This window comes from Bidens hawaiensis, unplaced genomic scaffold (assembly GCF_021521415.1).
Source record: "Bidens hawaiensis isolate Kalapana, Puna unplaced genomic scaffold, B.hawaiensis_p1.1 tig00062043_1, whole genome shotgun sequence".
Lineage (NCBI taxonomy): Eukaryota > Viridiplantae > Streptophyta > Magnoliopsida > Asterales > Asteraceae > Bidens > Bidens hawaiensis.
The window spans coordinates 44,328-69,709 of record NW_027501119.1 but is presented as its reverse complement, the minus strand read 5'-3'; the positions used below and the strand labels follow the sequence as shown (position 1 = coordinate 69,709).

General features: G+C 41.0%; 2 protein-coding genes and 1 pseudogene across 2 annotated transcripts; 2 read left to right on the top strand and 1 right to left on the bottom strand.

Moving 5' to 3' along the window:
- Positions 1-803: 803 nt before the first annotated feature.
- On the bottom strand, positions 804-1,309 carry LOC143603489 (uncharacterized; the record flags this gene model as incomplete). Its single annotated transcript, XM_077080266.1, has 1 exon — positions 804-1,309. A coding segment is annotated over exon 1 (506 nt), but the record flags the coding sequence as incomplete, so codon positions are not given.
- Positions 1,310-10,334: 9,025 nt separating this feature from the next.
- Positions 10,335-10,712, top strand: LOC143603488 (uncharacterized). Its single transcript, XM_077080265.1, has one exon. The coding sequence runs from the start codon at positions 10,335-10,337 to the stop codon at positions 10,710-10,712; it is 378 nt and encodes a 125-aa protein (XP_076936380.1).
- A 1,691-nt stretch (positions 10,713-12,403) lies between these two features.
- Positions 12,404-14,662, top strand: LOC143603487 (cyclin-A2-1-like; annotated as a pseudogene).
- The last annotated feature ends 10,720 nt before the right edge of the window (positions 14,663-25,382 follow it).

The following is a 25,382-nucleotide window of genomic DNA, read 5'->3' as shown; positions in this document are numbered from 1 at the left end:
CGCGTGGGATATTATTGTGTACGTTTGTTTGTTATATATATATGGACTTCCAATCCAGAACCAAGTTAAAAGTGAGATGACACTTGTATAATCATATATTTAACGCTGAAATAATTATGTGCATAGCAATATTGCATGATCTGTTCTTTTGTCATTCATGCAACGGTATCTACTAAAAGATAAGAGATCTAATAACTAGACTAAGGGGTTGTTTGGTAGCCTCTTAAAGTTTTTAATGATTAGTCTACCTCTGAATGTCGGAGTGTGTTTGGTTGCACTTTATAATGGCTCATGGAGCCTCTTCATGATTAATCAAACCTCTATACTGATTCAACACTTAATTGCCGAACAACCTAAGACCCTTCGCTACGGGCGTGTTGGGTGGGCGGCCAAGGGGCGCCTTCGGGCATCCACACAGCCAAGGGGCGCTCAAAAAGGGGAGGGGGGCGCCCTCACCAAGACCGGCCCATAGTGTGGGGGGGGGGGGATTGTGGGCCCTCTCTCTCCCACTCATACACACACACATATATATATAATGGGATGTTAAAAGAGGCTTTAAACCACATGAGACGTTATGAAGAAGAGATTCAAAACCTGGTTTCCTATGTGGTGATGACGTGAAGGGGCTTCAAAACCTCCATAGTGAACAACCTAAGTGGTAAAAAATGTATTTTAACCATTTATTATTAGCCACCTTTAGGTGGTTCTATATTCATGCAAGCATATACATGTAAGGGGAGAATAAATAAACCAAAATTTTGATCGATAACTATTTATTGAGGGCAACGAAGGCAAAAACACACCTGGCTTCATTTATTTCATCGAATTCAAACTTAAACTCATGTCTTTCTCCAGCAGGAATCTCATTAATCAAAAGCCCTTTAAACTGCTCACATTCATCCACTGGCGGCTTCACCTCCAAGCAAACGGCAGAAGACGCGGGCGAATTACTCATATTAGCCCATGAATTCATCTCCTGAACCCGCGCCTCATCCTGCTCGTTCAAATTCTGTTCCACCAAAATATACTCTCCATCATGATATTCATGATCTTTTTGTTGTACCATTTGACCTAAATCAAGGTCAAAATCAACACCCTCAATTAATAACTGATCATTCTGATGATTATTATCATGATTATTATTATTAACGTTTTGGGCGTGTGCTCGACAAAACGCGAGCTGGTGCAAGACGATCTCAAGCTCCGCGCGCGAGAATTCAATCTGGCGCTGGAGTTCTCTTATGATCCGGTAACATCCACCGACCGGGTCGTGAGCCCGGACGTCCGACTGGTAAATAATCGTCCGCATTGCTTCGTCCTTTTGCGGCTTATCGAGATCACGAATAATTTTGGTAATGTTGCTGACTCCAAACAGTTTATGCGCGTTTTGAAACTGGCGTTGGCGGTCGTGTGGGAAATAAGGCGCGAGAATGCAATCCGGCGCGCATTTTCGACGTTGGTAGCGGCACGCGGCACAGGCTTGCGTGGTGGAGTTGGATCGGGTGGTGGTGGTGGTGGATGATGGTGGTAGCAGCAGGTGACGGTGGTGGTGGTGGTTGATGGGTCGATTATGATTATGATTAATAATAATAATATTATTATTATTATTATTATTATTATTATTATTATTATTATTATTGTGGTGGTTAGACATAATTGGGTATAAATGAATGAATGAATGAATGAATGCGAGTGCGGCTCCTGAGGGATTGGAGGTTTCCGGGCAAGGAGACAATGACGGCAGCTTTCGGGGATGGCGTACGTAGTAGTAGGTTGGTTATTATTTTTGAAGACAACGAGGTGGGGGTACTAGGTAACGGTTTTCTCGTACCACATGGGAATAACGGTTTTCTGACACGTGTGGTGGGTTTTGTTTTTATTTTTTGGTTTTGTTTTGTGACGTGTGACACATGTACTTAGAGCCGATGGCCTCTCTGTAAGCCACCTCTTCATTCCTTTGGATGGAGGTATGGTGTGCCTACATCCCACCCTCCCCAGACCCTACTTATAGCTTTGCTGTCGGTGGGATTTTACTGGGCATGATTGATTGATTGATTGTTTTGTGACGTGTGTGGCTAAAATGAATGGTGGAATGGTTCTCCTGTGTTATCGGCAACTTCTTTTACTCTTTCTTTTTGTATCCAACTACTTGTTTTTGTTTAAGATTTGTTAATAATAAAATGGTTTTGACTAAAGTACGGAATTGATATTGTTTTGTTTAATTAATAACAATGGTTACAAAATATTGAGGGCAAAAGACTCTTATATAGTTGTGTTTTACAACTAACGTTTTGTGGTAGTGTATTGGTTTACATGTGTGCTTAAAATAAACTGATTTCATTTGTGTTCGAGCCTCGGTGTATTAGTTGATAATTAAAGAGGTGACAGAGAATTATAGAAGAAATTAATGTAAGTATGCGTAATATGTTCGGGGATTAATTAACTAACTCGGGGGTTATTGTTGCCTCATAATAATGTAGGGGGACTAAAGGAGACAAGTTAATGCGCATATATCTTATTTGTCACACAAAATTAATTTGACGAGTCATTTGAATGCTAGACATGTATTTGTGACCTAGCGAGCTGTTGGTGATTCATCACTAAAGAATGTAATGTATGCACAAGTCCTCTAATAAATATGAATCACTTTTTGAGAGAAAATTTGATGAACCAAATGCGAATTATGTGATATGAATAGGAGGGAGCCAATACATTGTAATATCAGTCCTCTTTTTATCATCAAGCTTTAGTTTGAGTATTCTTTATTTTTAATTTTTATCTAATCTCAAAGATTATGATGACGTTAGTAAGATATAGTGTTTATGCTCAAAATTGGAAGAATTGTGGTGTAGTTTGTTAATAGATACAAGTTTTAGTGGCTATCAACACACCAAAATCGAGTCTTTCATGGAATTGAGGTAAAAACGTGCAAATTTGTCAAAAATCTACGTTTGTAGGCATCACTATGGGCATCTATATTGTGTAAACAACCATACAAGAGTTTTGAACGAGTTATGTAGATGTTAAATGGGTGCCACTAAAAAAATGTTAAATGGGTCGTATACTTGTTAAACATGGTGTATACCTTGTTAAACGGTCATATAATGGAATGCTCACACCATGGAACTTTGTTAAATGATTGTACAATTTGCTAAATATATTGAATGAGATGTTAGCTTGTCGAAAAACAAGTTCTATCGCTTTTTATTAACCTCAAACTCGCTACAACCCAAAGATCTCTGAAACAACTCGAATCCGAGAAGAACAAACCAAAAACAATACAACTAAATATCTCTAACAACTAGTAGATTAAAAAGAAGCCCTTATTTGGGTATGAGAGAAAATGAAATAAGCAAAAACAACGGTCAAATATTTTTGGATATTTTGGATAATATGCTTCTAAATCTTGTCTCTCTTCGATAAAAAAATATGCAGCTAGTTGCCTGGTTGCTTCCATACGGGCCTTTAAAGACCATGAGCCCAACATACCCAAATAGCCTCCAAGAGTAGAGGTGCACAAATCGGGTTTTTCAAATACCCGGGTTCGGGTATGACCAGGTATTGGAAAATCGGGTATTGGCAATACCCGGTTCGGGTCCGGGTATTCTCTCTTAAAACCATACCCTGGGCATCGGGTTCGGGTCGGGTATCGAACCGGGTATTCTAAAATCGGGCATTTGAATACCCTATTTTCGGGTATTGAAAAAACCCTATTTCTGGGTGTTTTTTGGGACTTTTTCGGGTTTTTTTCAGGTATAGATTGGCTTTTTTTAAGAGGTTACAATTTTTAGGGGTATTTTTGGGTATTTTTCAGGTAATTTCGGGTATTTGAAAAATCCGGTTTCGGGTATTGGAAAAACCCGGTTCCGGGTATAGAACTGGTTCCGGTTTTTGGGTATTACCGGGCATAAATCGGGTACGGTTCCGGGTACGGGTTTTGGTACTAAAATGCATACCCTATCCGTACCCTACGGATAGGGTTGGGTACGGGTTCGGGTATTAAAAACCTAGGTATAAAAAAAAACCGGTTCCGGGTATTTTTTTCGGGTCCGGTTCCGAGTTCGGGTTTTTTGTGCACCTCTATCCAAAAGTTCAAACTCCAAGCCCATGATAAAACCCAAAAACAAGAAAGACAAAATATAGACGTTTAAATGACTTAGAATTGACACAACCAAAGTCCAAAACACATTATCTTTTTGACATAACGAAAGGGTTTAAGTGTATAAAAAGTCAAACGATTGATGCTAGAGAACTACGGACTTCCCAAGATAAATGTAAGTATTGTAACTCCCTTATCTATCAAAAGTATATGATCAATAATCCATAACTATGACTTGTTTTCAATAAAAATGATTATTTGTAAATATGATTTGTGCATAATATGTGATAGCGTGATTGAATTGTGGAATAAAATAGAGTTAAAAAAATGCATTAGAAAACACCAAGTTGGTGTTATTAATCTTAGAATAAAAAGGTTGATGTATGTGAGGTTAAGAATCTCAAATAAATAAAAAGACTCAAATAAATACAAGACTCAAAGGATGCAAATGATATAACTTTGAGTTTACGAGCCTCAAGATATAAATACATGATGCTTTGAGATTACAAATGAAAGGGTTAACAAAAATCAAATAAGTTGTATGAAAGTATCTATATTATATTATTAAGAAAGATTGATGGGCATCATGGTCATTTCATAATTAGAGGTTAGGGATAAAACAAACAATTGACAATTGGGCAGAAAAAGTAATTTGCCAACCCCTCGATTCGTTCTTCAAGCGTTCGGTGCAAATTTCTAATGCAAGGATTTAAGGGCAAAATTGGAATATGAATATATTATATTGAATTCGTAGACAAGTGAAAGGTTTTGGGTTGATTTTGTTATTATTCAAAACATCAATTGTGCTGATGATTCATATACAATGCAGCCGTTCAAACACAATTGAAGAGTTAGAGCATTCTCATCCCATTTCCTATCTCCAAACTAAAAATTACATTAAAACTCACTTTATTTTCTCTCTCCATTTCAATTAGATAATACTTTTTATACCTTTTATCATTACCTTTTCTCTTTCCTTCGCCCATAACCACTTTCAAAATATATTAAAAAATTATAGGGGATGAACAGTAACTTTTCAAATATACAGAAAAATCACTACTTTTTCTAAAATATAAAAACTTTTCACTCACAACACCCTAAATCACTCTCTAAATTATAAAAACACCCCTCACGATGAGGTTGAGGAACCGGTTAGGGTGAGAGGTAACAGGTGGAGGAACAGGAATCTTGATCGAGGTGGTATAGGAAGATATCGGGAGGAACAGAGACAGCCGATTCAGGTTAACCGGGGAGGTTTTGAGGAACCGAGGGCCAGATGAAGGAATTATGGGCTCCCGGCTCAGGGTGTTAACAGTCGGTTCAGATGGTATCTTGGTGGTGGGACAAGACATAGTGACCATATGGTCATAGGTTCGAATCTCATAAGAGGGGTTTTTTCTCAAATATTGAGTTTCCTCCTGAATTGGTGGCTTTGTGGTGGATATGATTGCGTGGTACCACTGGTGGCACGATGATACTCCAGTGGTCAGTGAGTGATCCAAATTAGTTGTTCAAAAAAAAAAAACATAATATGAGGGGTTGGATGAGAATGCCCTATTGAATTCCATATTGATTTCGGTATTCAATGATTCATTTTCAATCCATCTGTTTCAATTAATATGTCTCTCCAGTTCCCATTCATTCCCTTCAATTGCAATACATCATCAAAACCCATTAATCATTGTGCAATCAAAAGGGTTCGGCAGTTTTTCTTCTATGGTATAAGTATGGCCGATGTTTGCCCTCACAATTCCTCATCGCCTCTTAGTCTCTACAATTGAGGTAAGTGTTCATCATATATTTTTGGGAAATTGGAAATAAATAATCCTACCTTTTGTGTATTGGCCGATAATAATCCCACCTTTAAAAATCACTAGCAATGGTCCCACCTTTTAACTATTTTTTTCTCACTGGTACTCCATTAAAAAATACTTAACGTCGTTATGTTTTTTCCCTAGTTTCAAGCCGATGTTTTAGGGCTTTTGATCGGAAGAACGATACGAGTCGGCCGATGTAAAACTTATCTCGAAATGGCGATCCAAACGATGAAACAATGTTTCAATTCGGGTGCTTGAATTTCCAATTAACAAAAATCAAGCCATTTGAATCACCGTTTCGAAATAAGTTTTACATCAGTCGACTCATATCGTTCTTCCGACCAAAAGCCCTAAAACATCGGTTTGAAACTAGGGAAAAAACATAACGACGTTAAGTATTTTTTAACGGAGGACTAGTGAGACAAAAATAGTTAAAAGGTGGGACCATTGCTAGTGATTTTTAAAGGTGGGATTATAATCGGCCAATACACAAAAGGTTGGATTATTTATTTCCAATTTTCCTATATTTTTCTTTTCATATGTTTGTATGTACACATTGCTACTGTCAGGCGTTATGTTCTCCGGCTCCCGACGGACGTGTCAACGGAAGAAATAGGTTGAACAATTGGTTTTTGTATAACCCAAAAGATGCACTTCTAAGAGTCGTTAGGTGGTTGAAAAATCATTTGTTTTTCTATTTTCATCGTTCTATATAATAATCTGACAGTTGAATAATAGGTATCAGTATAGCTTCTTTAGTAACCAATGTGACAAACCTGTAAAACTTCATAGATAAATAGTATGCCTGCTTTACATTCATCTTTTCATACATATTGTAAGTTGCATTCTAATTGATAATGAGTGAATTACGTATGCTTTGTGCAGTGGTAATACCACCCTTTTCTAATTAAAAGATATAGAACAATAATTCAACTTTATATAGATAATACTATCAAAAGGCTACCATAGTTCCTTGAGATTTCCGTTGTGAATGAACTCGTAAACAAGGATATCACTCCCTTGTTCTTGACAAAATCCTGTTACGTATAGGAAAGTATAAGGGTTTAAGTGTAAACAAATAGTAATAGAGGGACCAGTTTGCAATACTTGTAATTGTTAGGGATGCACTTGTAATCTAGCTAACGAACTGTTAGTTAAGAATTTGTTGTACTTAACTGTGAGTAACGATAATAAACGCAGCGATTAGTTGGAATACTTCTTCTCTGTTTTCTCTATTCTATCTTTTTGCTATCAAGTGGTATCAGAGCACCGATCCGTCGGAGCTCCGGTGACCTAATTCCCATTACATAATTCCAGTGACCTAATTCTTCCATCATTGCTACTCACTTCTGATTACTTTCCAATTCGTTTCATTTCTTGAAATTGATCTTTGATTCGATCAATTTCCTTCAATTCATTCAACAAATTCAATTCGTTCAGTCCCAATTGATCATTAGTTCGATCAATTCTTCCCTAAATTTCGTCAATTCTAAACCCTAATTTCGTTCAGACCTAATTCACGTCAGCAATGGCTGCCAACGTTAACACTCGTCAACAAGAGGTCGATAAGACTTTGAAAGAACACGAACGCATGATCTTGCGTATGGAGACAAATTCACAAGCAGCAATGGCTGATTTACAGTCGAATATGGAAAAGATGATGGAGCGTATGCTTGCCCCAATTCAAGAACAGCTCCGTAATCAACATAATCAACATCCTACTACCAGTGGTGCTGCATCATCATCATCATCCAGGATCTCAATATGGGGTGATCAACGATTAAGCCGTTATGGTCGTATTGATTTCCCTAAGTTTAATGGTGAAGATGTTGAGGGTTGGTTATACAAATGTGATCATTTCTTTGAAATGGATCGCACGCCGGATTCATCGAAGCTAAGGATTGCAGTAGTCAATTTGGAAGGTCCTGCTTTTCAATGGCACCAAGCGTATATGAGATCTTGTGGTAGGACAGTTGATACCCTACCTTGGGAATCATATGTGGGTGCAATAACTACAAGGTTTTCTAAATCTCTCCTTGAGGATGCCATGGAAGAACTCAAGGTACTGTATCAGACTGGATCACTCAAAGAATACTGTTTAGCTTTTGATGCTTTATTGAATAAAGTTGTAATATGTGAAGAATATGCTGTGAGCTTGTTTGTGGGAGGTCTGAAACCGGAGTTAAAGTGTATGGTTAAGATATTTAGGCCTAGGACTTTAAGAGAAACATATGCAATTGCTAAACAGCAAGATATTGTTCACCATACTCTGTTCACTACCAAGAAAACTACTTCCAACTATTTCAATCCTACTCCTATCAATACCTATAACCCCAAGATTGCAGGCCCCACTAATGCAACTAAACTTCCTTTGTTACCCACTCCTACCCAAAAACCTTTGACTTCTAGGAGATTAACCACCAAAGAGTTAGAAGTTAAGAGAGCCAAAGGAGAATGCTTCTGGTGTTCTGAGAAGTTTTCTCCTGGTCATAAATGCCCAAACAGACAACTGTTTGTCATAGAGCTAGCTGATGATGATTCAGATGAAACTTTTGTCCAAGAAGAGGTGCAAGAAGTAGAAGAACCTAGTATTTCCATTCATGCTTTGACTGGAATTACCTCTTATTCTACTATGAAAATTATTGGCTCTATGGAAACAAGAACTTTACACATCTTGGTTGATTCAGGATCAACTCACAATTTCATTGATCAAAACTTAGCTACCAAACTCAGAATTACCACTCAAGAAGTCAAGTCCATGAAAGTAACTGTAGCTAATGGAAACCAGTTAACTTGTCAGAATATGTGTAAGGATTTTAAATGGATGATGCAGGGTACATGGTTTAGTGCAGATGTTTTAGTGATTCCTTCGGAAAGTTATGATATGGTATTAGGAATCCAGTGGTTTAACACCTTTGGGGGATATTGCATGGAATTTTGGTAAAATGACTATGGAGTTTCAAGTGTAGGGTGTTCCTTATAAACTGAAAGGAATTGAAACTAACAAGATTAGTTTGTGTTATGTTGAGAAGATGTCCAACATGCTACAGTCTCCTAGAAAAATTATTCCGTCTCAGTTGTATGGTCTGCAGTTGATTCCTTCAACCTATACAGAAGGGTCTGGATCCAAGGTTGGTAATACCATTGAAGATAAAGCTTTACAAGATCTGTTGGTACTATATGTAGATGTTTTTACAATTCCTAAAAACTTACCACCTAATAGACAATATGACCACAAAATTGTCTTGAAGGATGACACTAAACCCATTAATCTGAAACCTTGTAGATATCAATCAGTACAAAAAGATGTAATTGAAAGAATGATTCAGGAATTATTGGATTCTGGAGTTGTCAGGAACAGTAACAGTTCCTTTGCCTCACCAGTTGTCCTTGTCAAGAAAAAAGATGCTGCATGGCGAATGTGTGTGGATTATAGGCAACTAAATGATGCAACAATCAAAAACAGGTTTCCAATACCTTTAATTGATGAATTGCTAGAAGAATTGGGAGGGGCCACTATATTTTCTAAGTTAGATCTCGGGTCTGGTTACCATCAGATTCGGATGTTTGAATCTGACATCTCAAAGACTTCTTTTCGAATGCATCAGGGATTATTTGAATTTCTTGTGATGCCATTTGGGCTAACTAATGCTCCAGCTACCTTCCAGTCTTTAATGAATCAAACCTTATTTATTAAGGACATGTGTGTTAGTGTTCTTTGATGATATCCTTGTTTATAGCAAGGATATACAACAACATTTGATTCATTTACAAACTGTATTGGAGATCTTGAGGAATAATCAATTATATGCTAAGCAATCTAAATGCACTTTTGGTGGTCGGTCAGTGGAGTATTTGGGGAACATAATCAATAAAGAAGGAGTTTCCACTGATCCATCAAAAATAGATGCTGTGGTACAATGGCCAACACCAGTAACTGTTAAACAGTTAAGGGGATTCTTAGGTTTAGCAGGGTACTATAGGAGATACATCAGGAATTTTGGGTAATTGCTAAACCATTGAACGAGTTATTAAAGAAAGATGGATTCAGGTGGTCTATGGATGCACAAGATTCTTTTGAACAACTCAAAGCTACACTAAGTTCTGCACCAGTATTAGCACTTCCTGACCTTAATCAACCTTTTTTAGTGGAGACTGATGCGTCCAACAAAGGTATTGGTGCTGTTTTGATGCAAGGAAAGCACCCATTGGCTTTCATTAGCAGAGCTCTGTCTCCTTAACAGCAGACCTTGTCTGTTTATGAAAAAGAACTTTTGGCTATTATTTTAGCAACTAAGCAATGACATTATTATCTCATAAGTGGTCATTTCATTATTAAAACTGATCAAAAAAGCTTGAAATACTTGATTGACCAGAAGATCACCACTCCTTTACACCATTCTTGGTTAGTGAAACTTATGGGCTATGACTATGAGATACAGTATAAAAAGGGTAGTGAAAATGTGGCTGCTGATGCTATTTCTAGAGTACAAGGAGTGTCCTTGTTCCAATTAACACTTATTTCTTTCCAACCACTGTTTTTGGAAAGAATTAAGAACTCTTGGACTACTGACCTTGAAGTTCAAAAACAGATCTCAGATCTGCAACTGCAACAAGGTCAATCATCAACCCATTTTACATGGCAAGATGAGCTTTTCAGGAGAAAAAATAAATTGGTGGTGGGTCAAGATTCAATTTTGAGAAAAGATATACTTAAAGAATGCCATTCTACTGCTATGGGTGGTCACTCGGGTGTTCATCCTACCCACCAGAGGTTAAAAAGCATGTTTTATTAGAAGGGGCAGTTGAAAGAAGTTAGAGAATTTGTTAGAAAATGCACTGTTTGCCAACAAGTAAAGTCTGAAACTGTGGTATACCCTGGTCTATTGCAGCCATTACCTGTACCAGCTTTTGTTTTCTCCGACATTAGTATGGATTTCATTGCAGGATTACCTAGATCCAGGGGTAAAGAAGTAATTTTTGTGGTTGTTGACAGACTTACTAAATATTCTCATTTCATAGCCTTGGCTCATCCATATACTGCAAGCACTGTAGCGCAAGCTTTTGTGGATAATATCTACAAGCTACACGGATGGCCATCCACAATTGTATCAGACAGGAATACCATTTTTCTGAGTGCTTTTTGGAAAGAATTCACTAGAATTCAAGGCATTTCAGTCAACATGTCAACTGCTTACCATCCACAAACAAATGGTCAAACGGAGGTGGTAAATAGATGTGTAGAGGCTTATCTTCGATTTATAGTCTTACAAAAACCTACATCTTGGGATAGGTGGTTATCATTAGCTAAGTATTGGTACAACACAAACTTCCATACTTCTATTCAGACAACACCCTTTCAGGCTTTATATGGATATGCTCCACCTTTGCATGTTCCTTACATCCATAGAGACTCTAATGTGGCTGAAGTAGATGATATGATGTGTGATAAAGAAGGGACTGTAAGGCTGCTCAAAGAAGCTTTACACAAGGCTCAAAATCGAATGAGGCAATATGCTAACAAGAAAAGAAGTGAAAGAAGTTTTGATATAGGAACTTGGGTGTATGTTAAGCTGCAGCCATATGTGCAGACTTCTGCAAGACTTGGTGGCTATAGTAAACTATCTCCTAAGTTTTTTGAGCCTTATTTGATCATTGAGAAAATAGGAATTGTGGCATACAGATTGGATCTTCCGAAAGAAGCTCAAATCCATCCTGTTTTCCACGTGTCATTATTGAAGAAAGCAAACGGGCCTCCAACAGAAGTTTCAGTCATACCTGCTGTTGCTCCAAGGTTCTCCCTGCAGCCCCTAAAGATCTTAGATAACAGAGTTACTAGGAGAAGGAATAGAGTTGCAGGTCAAGTCTTAGTACAATGGAAAGATTTACCTATCTGTGATGCTACGTAGTTTAGAGATGAGTTCTAGTATCGATTCCCTGATTTTCAGTTGTAAAATCCTTGGGTCAAGGATTCTAAATAAGGAGAAGGTATTGTTACGTATAGGAAAGTATAAGGGTTTAAGTGTAAACAAATAGTAATAGAGGGACCAGTTTGTAATACTTGTAATTGTTAGGGATGCACTTGTAATCTAGCTAACGAACTGTTAGTTAAGAAGTTGTTGTACTTAACTGTGAGTAACGATAATAAACGCAGCGATTAGTTGGAATACTTCTTCTCTGTTTTCTCTATTCTATCTTTTTGCTATCAAATCCATAAAATTTCACCATGTTTCAATGGTGTATTCTTGATAGAAGACCCACCTTCATTAAATCATTTATATAAATTGATAAATTTGAATCTTTTCTTTTAATAGTTTATCTTTTATTATGTTATATATACGTTTTAGTTGGATGTTTGAGTGTTTGGATTTAATTTTCAATTTCATTTGCATACTGAACTTATTTTAAAAGTTATAAATCTCTTGTTTGAATGTTTCTATATTTTTGCAAATAGAGTGAAATTAGTTCAAACTGAAACTTTATACAAATGAAGAAAGCAGTTACAAGTAGAGAGCCCACTGTTCGTGTGGCACGGCTCGAGCTGCTGCTAGCCAGTCATCAAGTTCAGTACCATCAAAACTGCATAAAACCGCTAAAAGATCAGTGCAGGATGAGAATAAAAACAGTGCCACTACAACGGGTGGTGTTCAAAAAAAGAGGAGAGCAGTACTTAAAGATGTCACAAACATGTGTTGTGATAACTCTTATAAAAACTGCATCATTCCTACTAAAATTCCGGTTTGTAAACAATATATTACTTTTCGCATAACTTATATTAATTTTTATCAGTGTGACTTAATTCCTTTTCGTTTCCACTTTGTTGTCAATTGTTATCAGAGAAAGAATAGCATGTTGACTAAAAAGAATCCGGTCAAAAGTCAACAAGTTTCGGTTAATTCTAAGTCAATGAAATGTGATGATACTGAAAGGGAAGATAAACAATATCTAGCAACCAAGGTACATCGATATAGATTATGATAAAAAGGATCCTCAAAAATGCAGTCTATATGTATGTGAAATATATAGCAATTTACGCGTAGCAGAGGTTTGTATCGAGGCCAAAACACGATTCTTGTATATTACCTAAAACTAAATATTAACTATTATTTCCGTTTGGTAATGTATATTAACGCCCTGCTTGCGGTGCGCGCATATAATGTATATATGTGTGAACCCTCGGGTGGGCAAAAGTAAAATTGCACTAATTTTGACGTTATTTTACTAATCTCGTGAAAATAACGTTAAAAGTGGCGGAAGGTTAATCAGGCATCATGTGGTGGCGTTGATAGCCGAAAGACAAGGGCACATGCACCGATCAGCCGGTGTCCCGATGATTGAGTGCTATGTGCCTTATGTCCAAGGCTTGATGCAAAACTACTATCGAGCCGGGGGTCTCACCGGAAGCAGCCTCTCTATCCCTATGGGATAGAGGTAAGGCTGTCTACATCTTACCCTCCTCAGACCCTACCATAGCATTGCTATTGGTGGGATATACTGAGTACGATGATGATGATGATGATGATGATGATGATGGTAATGTAGCTTTTTCATTGTCCACTTTTTGATTTCATGGAGACGGTACAAAAAGATGTGACTCAGAGTATGAGGGGAGTTTTAGTTGATTGGCTCGTAGAGGTTAGTTTTTCTTAGTTTTGACACATTTAATTATCAATAGTCGTTTTTCACATATTGTTTTGAAGGAAATATGAAGAAACCATTGCACCAAGTGTTGCCGAATTTTGTTTCATCACAGAATACTTACACAAAATCAGAGGTTTGACTTATATAATTATATGACCTTTTATAAATAATCAGAGTGTTTAGTTAATTATAAGTTTTGCAGGTTATTAAAATGGAAAGCCAAGTTCTGAATGATATAAATTTTCACTTTTCAGCACCAACAACACAAAAATTTCTTAGATATATATATATATAAGTTATATTTTGTTTATATTTCTTGTGATGATTGCACCTTTATGAATCTTTATTGTTTACAGGAGATTTATAAGAGCTGCACAGGCTTCGCACCAGGTAAATATTGTACATTTACTTGTAATTTTGGTTAAATTTTCATCATTTGTACACCGTGCTTATTATTGTTTTCTACATTTTGTTAGTGTTGAATTGGATTGTTTGGCAACTTATCTAGCTGAGTTGACTTTGATTGACTATAATTTCTTGGTATTTGTTCCATCAAATATCGCTGCAGCGGCTGTGTTTCTTGCCAGATGGATGCAAGATCAGTTGTCACACCCTTCGGTAAATTTCTTTTAACTTCATGTTAAAAATACCAAAGTAGACACGTCGGGGGATAGGTCAAAACAGGTCGGGCTGGTTTGGCCCAAAACAATTATTTTGTAACTAATTTGTGTTAAAGATGAATACAAAAGGTATATCACAAGAGCAATATATTATTTTGACCAAAAGGATTAGTAGTTTATACTTTGTAGCCATTAAAATTTCACTTTTAGTGATTTTCAACCTGTTCATACGTTAACAAATGGATTTAAGTTCTTGAATTTTATGGCAGAATTATACATTGGAGCACTACACAAGTTACAGGCCATTGGATCTAAAGAACACAGTTTGTGCACTACATGGTTTACATTTGAGTGATACTAATTCACCTTTGACTGTTATCCGATCAAAGTACAAGCAAGATAAGGTAGTTAACAAGTAGCTTTTGATGTTCATTTTGTTTGAATTAATCAATTTTTGATTGCAGGATCAGGCCAACGAAGTCTGAAGTCAAGCAAAGAAAGGTTGTTGTGCAAAGAAAGCGGTCAGAATGTTTAAGTTTGGTTTAGTTCGTTTCGTTAACAGTTTGCTTTATGATGTTTTTGCTTTAACTTACAACTAATCTAATTTGTGCTTCGTTGACATTATCATGATAAAACCGCCAATTGGGTGATGATTATGTTCATGATTATTATTAGCTCAAGTGTTTAACTTTATATTTAATTAAGGTGAGATTATGTCTACTGCTTTAGATGTTGTTTTTTTTTTCTTAAATAGTTCGAGAACATGTTCAATTCCTTAACGAACGAACACGAACAAGATAAGCACTTTTCTTGTCAAAGTCTTTTTTAGTATTTAGATGACAAATTGGGTGAAGGGTCATAATAGATAACTTGTAGGTACTGGTCAAAATCTTTTTTTCTTCAAAATTTTGTATAATTGTCACAAGCTATACTATTTTAAAAGACCCGATTCTTTCTCTTATAAAATGAGCGATTCATCCTTCCCGAATGCAACATACAACTCTCCGTTATACTACGCTCTCCAAGTGTGCCTGTTCCCGTCTTCTTCCTTACCATGGCAAGTCTTTGTGAAAGAACTCCGATGAGAAGAAAAAAGAAGATGTTAAGAGACCCTCCTGACCCAACCCTAGAAACTCTAAGATCCTTTTTCAAAGCTTCTCCCATTTCGAGTCAAGAGATAGATAAATAGACGCATCCATTTGATTTCAGCTTTCTCCAGACCTCAGGTGAAGAAACACTAACCGGACCCCGGACAGATTACTGGTAACCTGGGGGTTGGATAGCTGTTTCCCACGAGGGGTTAGACCCTTGGAAGATGGTTCTTCTGATAACCTGCAAAACAGACACCGTGAGCTCGTCACTGAGAAGGGGGGGGGGGTTCCTCCTTGTGACCACCCTCCGGCGTGAGAATCAGACTAGATTGCTCTATAAATATAAAAGTATATTAAGAGATTGCTAGAGCAGATATCAGGTATAATATGATGATAATGTAGTAAGATATGTTGTGTTCAGATGATCATACCATTTGGGGTATTTATAGCCGAAGGTAGGTTTCCAAGGAGGTATGGCCGGCTGCAACAGTGTTCCTGTTCATCAACAGTAGCCTACGCACGTGCCCTGCTGGTGGTTGGTGGGTAGGCAGCGGCTGATAGTGACCAGGCCTGCTGTATACTATTCCCTTTCCACCAACTGCCGGCTACGCACGTGGTATGACAGTAGTTGGTGAGTAGGCAGCGGCTTAATAGTGATACAGTACAGGAGCATGCTGCTCGCCATACTGTATCAGTGAGCTGTCGTATCCCTGATCAGATCTTTCGCCCATACCTCGTCAGGTACAGTAAAAGGTCCTTCAGTATACAGACTGACTTATTTGGGCGGGAGTATTCCCCCTCCCGCCTCTGTGCGGGATTGCTCCCGGCTTTGCTCATTCCTTCAGGTGACACTGAATGATCGAGAGCTAAGTACCTAGTGCGTGTAGCCATGCTGCGCGGGTGGCCTTCCCTCATGGCTTGTATCCGAGGCTGCGGGAACAGGCGGAGTCCTTCACCATGGGAGGCATTTCCTGCGGGAACAGCTTGCGTACTGCGCGTAAGGACGTCACGTCTCTGAGCATGGTTGGTCCTGCGGATCCAGTTGGTCTCTGCGCAGACGTCCCTGTTTAAGGTGAGTCTTGCGGGACCAACTGGGCTCTGCTGGGACCTACCTCTTCAAGTCCCCCCAGTCCAATGTTCTTCTCATGCGTGTTTAATAAAGTGAGGTGAACTTTTGGACTTGAGCAAAGGGTTTTGAAAAGGGTTTTGTAAGGTTTTCCATGGGGATTCTTTCCGCGGAAGTCCTTGTCACTTGCAGAAATGCCCGAGTTTTCTGCCTGGTCTTTGGGTATGATGCGGGTAGGTCTGTAACCTCCTCGCAAGTCAGGAGCATTGAGTCCCAGTTGTATGGATTTTCCATGAGGTTTTGGTAGTTTTGAACATAGTGATCAATTATGTTAAGACCACCAATTCCATCCTGGAGCTTCAAACAACGTAGTTCTCGACGTTCCCGCTATGCGGGGATGTTATTTCCGTTTCCGCAAGCATTGCCCAGAAGATCCTTCTTGGTTTCAATTCCCAGCGGAGCGCTAGGTATGTGAAGGGTTTTGCCTTGACACTGTACCTGCGCTCGTCTTACGGTTACTTTACTTCCAAGGTATTCCTGGCGTCAATTCCCTGCGGGTGCTAGGTATGTGAAGGATTTTGCCTTTACACCGTACCCGCACCCGTCTTATAGTTACTTGGTTGCCGAGGAATACTTGGCTTCAATTCCCTGCGGGTGCTAGGTATGTGAAGGGTTTTGCCTTAACACTGTACCCGCATCCGTCTTACGGTTACTTGTTTGCCAAGGTTTATTTGGCTTCAATTCCCTGCGGGTGCTAGGTATGTGAAGGGTTTTGCCTTTACATTGTACCCGCATCCGTCTTACGGTTACTTGTTTGCCAAGGTTTATTTGGCTTCAATTCCCTGCGGGTGCTAGGTATGTGAAGGGTTTTGCCTTTACACTGTACCCGCATCCGTCTTACGGTTACTTGTTTGCCAAGGGGTAAGGGGTATTTTCCCGCTTACTTTTTAATATTTTCAAATTTTTTGAATTTTGAAATTCGAAGAGTTGGTGAAAAGATAAGAACAGTCCAAACCTCTGAAACGTCGTGCGACGGTTTCTTCTGACTGTCAGGACGTGCAGGAAGTTATGGTGACGTGACAGAACATGGTCATTCCAGACGCTTTCCCTAGCGCGTGGGCACGATTTTTCGGGCGCGTGGCCGCGAAATTACTGGCACACGTCCTGTCAACAGCTGTTGCCAGCCTGCTTTTTGCCACGTGTCATAGTTTCATTGCACCTTCGATTTCTCTCTCCTCCGCATTAAATTCACCGCATTAATTGCGATTAGTATATAAAGGGGGAGAGGCCTCTTTGTAATCCACACTTTCACCTCTCTTCTTCTTCTTCTTAGTGATTTCCGGCAAATACTCCCCTTTTTCAGGCAAGCATTTTCCCGAAATCACTCTTCTTTCTGCAAAAATGTCTTCTCATGATGCTGAAGCTGTAGCCGACGATAGGAGTACTGCTGGCGAGTGCCAGTGTGCTCTACCTGTCGATCAGTACCAGTACATAGTCAGGAATTTCATGCTCGAGTCTCTCGAGCCTGAGTTTCCTGAATCCCACCAGACTGTGTACGATGCCCCCAGTGGCAAGATCGGGGTATATGCTGCATTCTTTGTTTATGGGAACCTTAGGTTTCCATTGACAAAGTTTATGTACCGTGTCCTGGAGAGGCACGGTGTGCACCTGACCGAGGTGCATCCGATGGCGATTGCCAAGGTCCGGCACTTCGAGTGGGTGTGCCGGATTCTGGGTATTGAGCCCTACGTGGACCGCCTGATGACCTTCTATACTTGGAGGTGCGTCCAGGGGTGGTACACCCTGACAACCCGTATTAAGGGTTTGAAGATCTGCGTGACCGAGCGCAGTCTCCGATCGTGGAAGCGGGAGTTCTTCTACATCTCTGCCCGCGCCATCCCCATTGCTATGAAGTTCAAGAAGGGTCAAGCGCTTCCGAGCCTTCATGCTTCCAGTTACCAGGAGGCGGAATGGTTCGCGAAGATATCCCGGGTCCAATCTCCGGTTTACCGGTTTGCGGAGTCTGGGATGGTACTGCTGGGGATGAGCCGGGTATGGAAGGATGCGTCCCGGTTTCCCATCCTTCTTGAATACGGTTTGAACTCTATTCCTTATGGTATGTCTTGTCTTTCTTGCTGATATTAGTTAATTTTCTGTTTCTTTTTCTTTCAGAGGGGAATAATTTGGAGTCGCTCCTGTTCCCGCGGGAAGCTGACAGTCCCGTGCGGGTGGGCACTCGTGCTCTGGACGACAATGAGTTGCCCATCCTGGAGCAAACGGCGGATAGGTTTGTGGAGGTCTATCCGCCGGGCCAAGAGATCCTGAGCCACCGGCGGCCAGGTAAGGAGATATTCTATCCTGAACCCCTCAATGCTGTACCCGTTGCTGGAAATCCTTACATCCTGTCTTCTTCTGAGGAATCCGCAGATGGTCCTCCCCTTGTGCGGAAGAAGAAGGCTGCTGCCGGCGTGAAGGGGAAGGAGAAGGCCTCCACAGCTGATCCAGTGGTTCTCTCTGACTCGGAGTCAGATAGTGAAGAGGTGGCGGGGAAGCCCGGTGGTGAGAAGAGCACTGCTCCGGAGGCTACGACCGTTACCTCCGGAGAACCAACGAAGACGACGGTGACCGGTACCAAGAGGCCGGCTCCATCGGGTTCCTCCCCGCCCGTCCGTACGTTTAGGGTCAAGAAAACCCGTAAGTACAATCATAATGTCTTTGCAGATTTATCACTATAAATTTATCTAACACTTTCTTCTTTGTGCAGGCGTGGGTGTTGATGTAACACCCCGACCAAAGGCGGATTATACATCGGGGCGCCACATATTGCTTCATTACTCGCGACACTATTGGTGTCAATATTTATTAATACACATTTTATCGCGCACGCGCAGCGGGGAAAATAAAGAACATAAATCAAACATAAATCAATATATTATAAATTATAACATTCAAACAACATTAACTTGTCCTGATACATTTTAATTCTAGGTCCAAAAGTAAAAACGTCCTACGTGTCCACAAGCTCCAAAACAGCTACTGCAAACCTGAACATGTGTTAAAATAAACGTCAAACACTTGCGTGTTGGTGAGAAATCAAGTTTAATAGATAATCATAGATAATCACAGTAAATCTGCGCGCAACACGTGTATGTCTAGAGTTTAACAAGGGTGTAATCAGATTGTGATCAAGCCTAAGATAGTTCATAGATCATAGTTCAATCCATGCTCCCAATTGAGCATAAAAACGAGAAAACATCTGTGCAAGTGTAAACAAAGAAAACCGTAAACGATAGGTCTCCCGTGTTCAACTAATGGTACCAACGGAACTGCGGAATAGGCCGAACAAAGCGGTTAATGATACACACATACAAATAAACAGCCAAGTAAACGTCCTCAACACATGGGATACTGCGCGACTAAAGCTCATAAACAAGTTTAAGACTCTAAGTTTGTATGAACACATGAACATCCCAAAACATTAAAAGCAAAAAGGGATTAGGTACGAGATTACTCACTTGATAAACGATGCGGTGATGGATATGCAAGAATCAACTCTTAAACAAGCAAAGTTAACCTATAATTAAAGATTATTGTTTTAACGATTGGTTTTAAGTCTTGATTATAAGTTAGCATAATTAATAAGTAAACTATTATATATATTACCGGAAAAGCAGGAAGAACAAGGAGGAAGACGGAGGCAGAGAGGAAGACGGCAGAGAGAGCAAGGAGCAAGAGAACCGGAGAGATTAAGTGTTTTGTGTGTGATGTGTTAGGAAAAATAATGCTATTATTTATAGAGAAACCCTAGGAGACACAATCCTAGAAAAGGGGAAAAGATCTCAAAAAGCAAAAGATATCAAAAAGCATAAGAATCCAAAAGCAAAAGATATCAAAAGATATGGCAGCTGCAGGGGGCAAGATAAAAGCTGACAGGGAACAGTAACAGGCATGGACGGTTCAGATAAAGGTACTGGTCAAGCATGGCAAAAGCAGATCTCAAAAGATAATGTCAGTCACTTTTTCTGCCAACCAATGGGGTTGGTGCGCATGCTGCGCCGAAAGTAACTTTTCAGACAAAGCAGATTAGGTCAACAGCTCAAAAGATAAGACAACACAAAAGCAAACGGCTAGATTTAAACAGAAGAAAACTCAAAGGGTTTAGCGCGAGAAGGCTGAGTGCGCGAGCGCGAAGGCTGGCACAACAATCCTTAGCGCACTGCGGGAAGAATCACAAATCCTTAGCGTGCTGCGTGAAGAACAAGAATTCTAAGCGCATCGCGGGAAGAACATACATTCTTAGCGCATTGCGGGAAGAACATGCATTCTTAGCGCGCTGCGAGAAGAGTTCTCTTCACGCATCGCAGGAACAAGATGTCTTCACGCAGGCTTCCATGTAAGGAGTCTGGCGCGTGGAGCTGCAGACATCCTTAGGCGGGAAGAACCAAAGGAAAAGCAAAGAGGAGGGAAACAAGGCGTAAGGGTGGGACGGCGACAAGAGGGAAAAGGAGGCGGAAAGAGAGAAGGAGAGGGACGGGACGGCGGAAAGAAAGAGAGAGAAAGAGGCGGGAAGGAAAATATATATTATTACTAAAAGTAAAATATAAGTATAAATATTAATTAATAAAAGAGAGATCGGGTCAGAGAAACGGGTACCTGGGTCGGGTCGGATCGGGTCAGATGTCACAGTCTCCCCTACTTTAAGAAATTTCGTCCCGAAATTTATCTCGAAGTAGGTTGCGCAGAGAACAGGTGCGGGTACTTGATCTTCATTTGATCTTCCCTTTCCCATGTAAACTCGGCTCCGCGCTTGGACTCCCAGCGAACTTTCACGATAGGGATACGACTGCGCTTGGTTTGCTTAACCTCGCGATCCATAATCTCAACAGGCTTCTCAACGAAATGCATGGATTCATCAACTTGAACTTCATCAAGTGGAATGTGAAGGTTCTCGTCAGCTAAACACTTCTTGAGATTGGAAACATGGAACGTTGGATGCACATTACTGAGCGCGAGCGGCAGGTCAAGTCTGTAGGCAACTTTTCCCACACGCGCGAGAATCTTGAATGGACCAACATAACGAGGAGCAAGCTTACCCTTCTTCCCAAAGCGGACAACACCTTTCCAAGGCGACACTTTGAGGAGAACAAGATCACCAACTTGAAATTCGAGAGGCTTTCGCCTACGATCTGCGTAACTCTTCTGTCGGCTTCTGGCAGTCAGCAAATGATCACGGATCTTGGCGATTTTATCGGTTGTCTCTTGAACAAGTTCGGGTCCTGTGATTTGAGTTTCACCCACTTCGCTCCAACAAATCGGGGAGCGGCATTTACGACCGTAAAGTGCTTCAAATGGGGCCATACCGATACTGGAATGATAGCTGTTGTTATAAGAGAACTCAATCAAAGGCAGGTGCGAATCCCAATTACCTCCAAAATCAAGAACACAAGATCGGAGCATATCCTCAAGAGTTTGAATAGTTCGCTCAGACTGACCGTCAGTCTGAGGATGATATGCCGTACTCATGTCCAAGCGAGTTCCTAGCGCAGATTGGAGAGATTTCCAAAAGCGAGATATAAATCGGCCATCGCGATCGGATATGATGCTCAAAGGAGTACCATGGCGGCAGACAATTTCCTTGACATAAAGCTGCGCGAGTTGCTCAACACGTTAGTTTTCACGAATGGGCAGGAAGTGAGCAGACTTAGTCAATCGATCCACTATTACCCAAATGCTATCATGTTTGCTTGCTGTCAAAGGTAACTTGGTAATAAAGTCCATCGCTACACATTCCCATTTCCACGTAGGAATTTCTGGTTGTTCGAGCAAACCAGATGGGCGTTGGTGTTCAGCTTTAACTTTAGAACAAGTCAGGCACTTAGCTACGAACACAGCAATATCCTTTTTCATGCCAGGCCACCAATAAGTAATGCGCAAATCCTTGTACATCTTATCAGCGCCAGGATGAATAGAATATCGAGATTTGTGCGCTTCACAAAGGATATCAGCGCGAAGATTCTCATCACAAGGGATCCAGATGCGATTAAGATAGCAGAGAATTCCACTCAGATTAGGGACAAAGTGCGCTTCCGCGCCACACGCTAACTCGGCGCGAAGGTTGCCATTACTGATGGATGCGCGCTGCGCGTCACGAATACGCGATTCAAGGTTGCTTTGAATCGGCGCGAAGTGAAGCTGGGTGCGCGGCAAGATACAGTTAAGTTGGCAGGGTTTTCGGCTGAGCGCATCGGCTACCACATTAGCCTTACCAGGATGATACCGGATCTCACAATCGTAATCGCTGATGAGTTCGTTCCATCGGCGTTGCCTCATGTTAAGTTCCTTTTGATCAAAGATATGCTGAAGGCTTTTATGGTCAGTGTAAAGGATACACTTAGTGCCATAAAGGTAGTGTCTCCAGATCTTCAAGGCAAAAACAACTGCACCTAGTTCGAGGTCGTGAGTTGTATAATTCTTTTCATGAACCTTAAGTTGCCTCGATGCATAAGCGATAACCTTGCCTCGTTGCATAAGAACACAACCGAGACCTTGGTTGGATGCGTCGCAATACACGACAAAATCATCATTACCCTCAGGTAGCGCAAGAACAGGAGCTTCACACAACAAACGCTTGAGCGTTAGAAAGGCTTCTTCTTGCTTCGAGCCCCAAATATACGGTTTACCTTTGTGCGTTAGAGCTGTTAAAGGCAAAGCGATCTTCGAGAAGTTCGAAATGAATCGCCGGTAGTAACCAGCTAAGCCCAGAAAGGAACGGATCTCAGAAGGAGAAGATGGCGTAATCCAGTTCTTGATTGCTTCAATCTTGGATGGGTCGACATGGATACCCATCTTGTTTACAACATGACCAAGAAACTGTACTTCATCAGACCAAAATTCACACTTGGAAAGCTTAGCATAGAGTTGTTCAGCTCTAAGCTTTTGCAATACCAATCGGAGATGTTGCTCGTGCTCGGCCTTGGTCTTAGAATACACCAGAACATCATCGATAAACACAATCCCGAATTTATCCAAGAAAGGCCTACACACCCGGTTCATTAGATCCATGAAAACGGCGGGTGCGTTGGTTAGACCGAAGGACATGACCAAGAATTCAAAATGGCCATAACGAGTTCGAAAAGCAGTCTTCGGAACATCTTCATCGCGGATACGCAACTGATGATAGCCAGAGCGGAGATCAATCTTCGAGAAACAAGAGGCACCTTGGAGTTGATCAAAGAGGTCGTCAATACGCGGTAAGGGATACCGGTTTTTAATGGTGAGTTTGTTTAACTCGCGGTAATCAATACACATGCGAAACGATCCATCTTTCTTTTTAACGAACAACACCGGAGCACCCCAGGGCGAAGAGCTAGGGCGAATGAATCCTTTAGCAGTCAACTCTTGAAGTTGGCTTGCCAATTCTTGCATCTCAGCGGGCGCAAGACGGTAAGGAGATTTAGCTACGGGGGAAGCACCAGGGACAAGATCAATACGGAACTCGACTTCACGAGCGGGAGGGATACCAGGAAGATCATCAGGAAAAACTTCAGGGAAATCACGCACAACAGGGATATCGCGAAGCTTCTCTTCAGCAGGTTTAACCACATGGGCTAAGAATGCAATACACTTCTTCCGCATGAGTCTTTGGGCTTCGGCGCAAGACATAAGTTTAAGACCACTGGAGGGTTTTTCGCCGTAAATATGAAGATCACCATTTTCTCGAGGTATGCGAATCAATTTCTTGGCGCAAATAACTTCGGCGCGATTCTTCGAGAGCCAGTCCATACCAATAATAACATCAAAGCTTCCAAGAGGCATAGGGATGAGGTCAATTAGAAAATCGTTTTCGTTAAGGTTCAGCGTGCAATCTTTAATCACAGCGTTTATTAAAATAGTTTCGCCATTAGCCAATTCAACTGAAAAATCTTCTTTTAAGTTATCGCGCGGTCGCGCAAGCTTCCGCTCAAAGGCGCGAGAGATAAAACTTCGATCGGCGCCAGTATCAAAAAGCATAGATGCATAAAATCCATTAAGCAAAAATGTACCATTAACTACGTCGTTATTTGCTTGCGCTTGGTGCGCGGTTATGTTAAAAGCTCGGCCACGCGTCACTTGGTTCGAAATTTGGTTCACCGGATTCGCTTGAGTAATCTGAACTTGTAGCCTTGGGCACGCGTTCCGGAAATGACTTGGATCACCGCAGTTAAAGCACGATCTGGGTCGTGGGTTTTGGTAAGTTGGCTGTGGGTTCTGCGGGTAGGCTGGTGGTGTTGGCGCAATCGGATTGGAGGGAGGGGTTCTACAGTACTCAACGGAGTGACCTACGCGGCCACATCGGTTACATTGTCGACACGGGACTTGAGGTGGGTGATGAAGTCTACAGGTTGGGCAAAAGGGTTGGTTTCCTGTGTAAGGTTTCTTAGTTGGCGGGGCAGGAAGTGCTGGATTGGTTAAGGCATAGTTGTGGACTACAGGAGGTGCTGGGTAGGTTGACAGTGGGTTAGGCGCGTAAACTGGAGGTTGGTAAATGGGTTGTTGGGTAATGGGCGGGTTGGTAAGCGCATAGGCTTGTCTGCGCCTACGTTTCTGGTTATGGTTTGAGGGTTCTGGTTTGGTTTCTGTTGGTTCAGGGACAGTCTTGGGTTTGGTCTTCTCAGTTCCCCGCAGGAACAGAGTTCCTGCTCTGACATGGTTGTCGCTGAGCACAGCGGCCAACTCAATGGCGTCAGAGAGGGTAACTGGGTTTCTGGCCCATACAGAATCTTGAATTTCCATGGGGAGACCCCCAAGGAATTTCTCGATTGCTCGGCGTGAAGGGGTAACAAGGTGAGGGACCAGTAAGCTTAGCTACTGGAAGCGCGTCGCGTACTCGCGCGCTTCACCGCTGTATTGCTTCAAGTTCCAGAATTCTTCCTCCAGGCGCTTAACTTCGTTGGGAGGGCAGAATTCTCGCGTAAGAATTTCCTTGAATTCCTCCCATGTCATGCTAGAAGCAGCCTCTGCGCCACGCGCATGAGCTACCCCATTCCACCATGTAAGCGCTCTGGATTC